The sequence below is a fragment of the Sus scrofa genome, unplaced genomic scaffold, assembly GCF_000003025.6.
Source record: "Sus scrofa isolate TJ Tabasco breed Duroc unplaced genomic scaffold, Sscrofa11.1 Contig59, whole genome shotgun sequence".
Lineage (NCBI taxonomy): Eukaryota > Metazoa > Chordata > Mammalia > Artiodactyla > Suidae > Sus > Sus scrofa.
Window position 1 is genome coordinate 1,864,023 of NW_018085257.1, and position 5,334 is coordinate 1,869,356.

Sequence of the window (5,334 nt, forward strand, 5' to 3'; positions counted from 1 at the left end):
CTGAAATGGGCTGACTCACATCAATCACGCTCATAAAGAACAAAATTCATAAGCCAAAAACATCACTATGCTTATTTGCCATGGGAAATGTAACTGCCAGATTAAATGGATGTTTACGTTCTCTAAGGTGATAGATGTGTTAATTACGATAATCATTTCAATGGTGTATTGTGTAATACGCACATAATAACGTTGTCTACCTTAAACATATACAATTTTTGTCAATTATATCTTAATAAAATTGGAATAAATAAGTAAATACTCAGATGGTGCATTTTCTCCTTATTAAAAGTATGCATAAAGGTGTTCCCGCCGTGGTGCAGTGGTTAACAAATCCGACTAGGAACCATGAGGTTGTGAGTTCGATCCCTGGCTTCGCTCAAGTGGGTTAAGGATCTGGCATTGCCCTGAGCTGTGGTGTAGGTTGCAGACAAGGCTAGGATCCCATGTTGCTGTGGCTGTGGCAAAGGCTTGTGGCTACAGCTCCGATTGGACTCCTAACCTGGGAATCTCCATAAGCCGCAAATGCCGCCCTAGAAAAAACAAATAGACAATAAAATAAAATAAATAAATAAATAAATAAAAACTTAAAAAGTATGCATAAAGCTGAACTACAGTCAGAGTGTAGTTTGGTGATCATTGAAAAGGAGCATAGCAGAACTAAAACTTAGGATTTTGATGCAGACAAATTTTACTTCAAATCCTGAAGGTGTGCATTTGGCAAGTTTTTAACAGCTGACCCTTGGTTTCCACATCTTTAAAAGAGAAATAAACACGGCCCTGCTGCACAGGTTCTCACTTAGGAGAATCCAGTGCAGGTGCTCATGGCCAGTGCCCAGCCACTGTCAGCCATGATTACCAGTCTCACTTTTTCACTGAGTCAGAGGAAAGGCTATGGATTGGGTTTCACATCCAGCACTACCCGGTTATGTGATTCTTGATGTATCTTCACAGCGGCTAGCTATGGAAACCAAAGATATTCAGGCCTCAAATCAAGAAGTCCTCTTCTCCGAACAACACTTGAAGCACACTGAATTAACACTTGTGTAATTAAGTTAATTAACACATCTTTCCCCTTAGAGAATTGTAATCAGGGGAGCAACCCAAGGGTGTGATGCCTTCTGTTTAGGTTTGTAATATGTGGATCTAAGAAATAAATATAAGAAGGTTCTGTTGGAGCAAGGAGGAGGTCAGGTATTGCAATATTCAGGCTAGAGTTTAGATTTTTTTAAATTCAAGGGGCCAGAAGAAGCGATGACAAATTAAGTGGAGAAGCACCTGGAAGTGAGGGGCACCACGGCCGTCAGAGGAAAAGCAGGAGTAATTCCCACCCATGTTGGGGGCACTTGGGGTAGTATTTTATACACGTCCTACAGCCTTTTCTTTGGGAAAGGTGGGGGCATGTGTAGTGCCTAGACAGAGTAAACTGTGAGGAGATATTCTTGCTCTGTAACATTTTTTTTCCTCACACAGGATCAAGGGTATCTGATATTTGTTATCCAACTTACTTCTCAGAGTTGCCTTGCAGAGATTATTCCCTGATTTATCTGTGAGGACTCTGGGTCTCCCCATTTCTCCATATCCTTCTGGAAGGTCATTTGGATAAATTCAACCCATAACATCCATCATACTTTAAAAGCAGTCTTTTAATTAAAAAGGTAAAAGATGCTGGTAAGAAGTTGAGTAAAACAGGGGTCCCTGTTGTGGTGCAGCAGAAATGAATCTAACTAGTATCCATGAGGAAGTGGGTTCGATCCCTGGCCCTTCTCAGTGGGTCAGGGATCTGGAATTATCATGAGCTATGGTGTAGGTCACAGATGCAGCTTATATCCTGCGTTGCTATGCCTGTGGTGTAGGCCGGCAGCTGTAGCGTAGATTCAACCCCTAGCCTGGGAAGTTCCGTATGCCACAGGTATGGCCCTAAAAAGCAAAAAGAAAAAAAAGTGGGTAAAGCTGAAGTGGGCACACTTTCCATCCACACTCACATTCCAGGAGGGAATGCTGCTGACCTTTAACCTGCGTTCTCTCAGGGTTCTTCAACATGCATGTTTTCATTTTACAAAACAGGAATTATAAACCTGCATGCTGTTCTGACATTTTGCCTATTAGATATTATGTTATAGTTGAAACTGTTAGAGGGAAGGCATAACATATACACCCCCCTGTATAAATTAAATGATTAACAACAACCTACTGGATAGCACAGGAATACCTACCCATTAGTCTGTGATAACCTCTCCGGAAAAAAAGAATGGATCTATGTATATGTGTGACTGATTCACTTGGCTGTACACCTGAATCTAACACAATATTTTAAATCAACTATACTCCAGTAAAATTAAATTTAAAATTTTTTAATTGTTAAATTGCATAATTATTTTGTTTATAATTATTACATATCATATTAGCCAGGTTATTGTAATTTTAATTTTTTTAGTTTAAGTAAAATATTTTTCACTCAACTGCATTATTATTCAGAAAAAAAAAAAGAAGGAGCAGATACAGGTAGGACGATGTTCTCCACACCCCAAAGCACACTTACACGGTATGTGCCATGTTTCACGGGGACAGTTGAAACAGTTTGAAGGAGCCTTGGATGCCTGATGGAATGCTGACCTTTACCTATAACTTTATAAATAGTCGGATCCAAACTGTGTTTTATTTTTTGGCACTTTGGAATTTCCCTTTTATTTATATATTTATTTATTTTGTCTTTTTGCCTTTTCTAGGGCCGCTCCTGTGGCACATGGACTTCCCAGGCTAGGGATCTAATCAGAGCTGTAGCTGCCAGCATATACCAGAGCCACAGCAACACGGGATCCTAGCCACGTCTGCAACTTCTATCACAGCTCACGGCAATGACGGATCCTTAACCCACTGAGCAAGGCCAGGGCTTGAACCCACAACCTCATGGCTCCTAGTTGGATTTGTTAACCATTGAGCCATGATGGGAACTCCATCCCTTTTATTTTTTGAACTCATTATTCTATTCTCCATCCTCATTGGATAATAGGAATTTCATACAATTTCATTTATATAACATAGTATAATTTTATTATTTTTTAAATAATCATATATTTATATTAACAAATATATATATTTTATTATAATAATAATATTATATTATTTTGCTTGGTGCACTTGTCCCTGAAAGTGACAGTAAGAGTTGGTCTTAAACAGAGATGCAAGAGGGACAGCTTTTCCTTAGCAGTGGTGACAGTAGGAAGATGCTAGTGATATACATGTAATGAGGCCAAGGTTGGGGCCAGCTAGTTTTTCCAGGTGGTCCAGGTCTTGGTCTGCCCACTATCACATCTTCTCTTTTTTAACTTAATTTTACTGAACTAGAGTTGATTTACAATGCTGTGTTATTTCTGCTGCACAGCAAAGTACATGTACATAATTATAAATTTAAGTTTTACCAAAACAGAAGCATCTTTTTTTTTTCTGGAAACAGGAATTCAGAGTAGTTTCAACACAGAATTATTCTACCTTGTTGCTATTTATATTATAACAACATTTATTTCATACAGAATTCCAGACATGGACAGAAGAAAGCAGACCAGCCCCTATGAATTTCTTCTCATGGGCCTTTCTGAACAGCCAGAGTAGCAGCATCTCCTGTTTGGGCTCTTCTTGGGCACATACCTCGTCACTATACTGAGGAATCTGCTCTTCATCCTTGCCAATGACTCTAACCCTCACCTCCACACTCCCACAGACCTCTTCCTGTCCAATCTGTCCTTCTCTGACATTGGTTTCATCTCTACAGTCATTCCCAAGATGTTAGATAACTTTGGCTCAGGAAGCAAACTGATTTCTTATGGGGGGTGTCTGACACAACTCTACTTCTTTGGCCTCTTTGCAGATCTGGACAACTTTCTCCTGGCTGTGAGGGCACTCTCTCGCTATGTGGCATCAGCCACCCCCTCCATTATGCCGTGACCATGAACTCCCAACGCTGTGTTCTGCTGGTGGCTGGGTCATGGCTGGCTACTACATTCCATGCCCTGGTGCACACCCTCCTGTTGACCAGGCTTTCTTTCTGTGGCCCCAATGTCATCCCCCATTTCTTCTGTGATCTGGTCCCACTCCTGAAGTTGGCCTGCTCCAGTACTTATGTCAATGACCTGGTGCTCAGCCTTGTGGCAGGAACATTGTTAATCAGACCCTTTGCCTGCATCCTTACATCCTACTTTTCCATTGCATTGGCAGTCCTAAGAATTGATTCCCTGAAGGGTAAGCAAAAGGCCTTCTCCAACTGCACCTCCCACCTCTCGGCAGTCTCTCTGTTCTGTGGCACAGCTGTTGGTGTCTATTTTTTTGTCTTTCAGCATCCCCCTCAGTGGCAAAGGACAGAGTCTTCTCTGTGATGTACACAGTGGTCACCCCCATGCTGAACCCCTTCATCTACAGCCTGAGAAACAGGGACATGAAGGGGGCTCTGGGGAGAGTACTCAGAAGAAACACATTCTAACACTTTTTCTTGGGAACCTGAGTCCTGACTCAGAGACTCAGAGCTGAGAGTTGAAAATTGGTCTTCTCCCATCATGGAACAGTGGAAACAAATCCAACTAGGAAGCATGATTGTGTGGGTTCGATCCCTGGCCTTGCTCAGTGGGTTAAGGATCCAGCATTGCCAGTGAGCTGTGGTATAGGTCACAGACACAGTTTGGATCTGGTGTCACTGTGGCTGTGGTGTAGGCAGGCAGTTTTAGCTCCAATTGGACCCCTAGGCTGGAAACCTCCATGTGTCTCAAGTGCAGCTCTTTAGGCGGAAGGAAGGAAGGAAGGAAGGAAGGAAGGAAGGAAGGAAGGAAGGAAGGAAAAGAAAGAAAAGAAAGAAAAGAAAGAAGGAAGGAAGGAAGGAAGGAAAGAAAGAAAGAAAGAAAGAAAGAAAGAAAGAAAGAAAGAGAAAGAAAGAAAGGAAGAAAAGAAAAGAAAAGAAAAGAAAGAGAGGGAGGGAGGAACTATGGAAGGTAGGTGGGGAGAGAGGGAGGGAGGGAGGAAGGAAGGAAGGAAGGAAGGAAGGAAAGAAGGAAAGAAGGAAGGAAGAAAATTGGTCTCCTAAGTGCCCAACCATTGTAGCTTTCCTGAACCTGAGACTTCTTTTGTCCTCACGTTTACATTTCAAGGTACAGCCTGACATCTGAGGACAGGGAGGGGACCGGTGCTGTCAGGAACCCCTAATCAACTCCATGAAGTGCCCATACTCTGAGTAGGGAGCTACCCACTTTCAAAACGGTTCTTGTTTCATTTTACTAGATACTGTCAAGAAGTCCACAGGGTAGGGATTGTATGTCTATCAAATGAAAATGAAGGTGTAAATTTTTG

At 41.8% G+C, this 5,334-nt stretch overlaps 1 protein-coding gene across 1 annotated transcript; it reads left to right on the forward strand.

Moving 5' to 3' along the window:
• Positions 1-894: 894 nt before the first annotated feature.
• On the forward strand, positions 895-4,532 carry LOC110258952 (olfactory receptor 1-like). The gene is given in 4 exon segments (XM_021082241.1): positions 895-1,044; positions 3,613-3,913; positions 3,916-4,344; positions 4,347-4,532. Coding segments are annotated over 4 exon segments (1,011 nt in total). The 3' UTR covers positions 4,478-4,532.
• Positions 4,533-5,334: the final 802 nt, after the last annotated feature.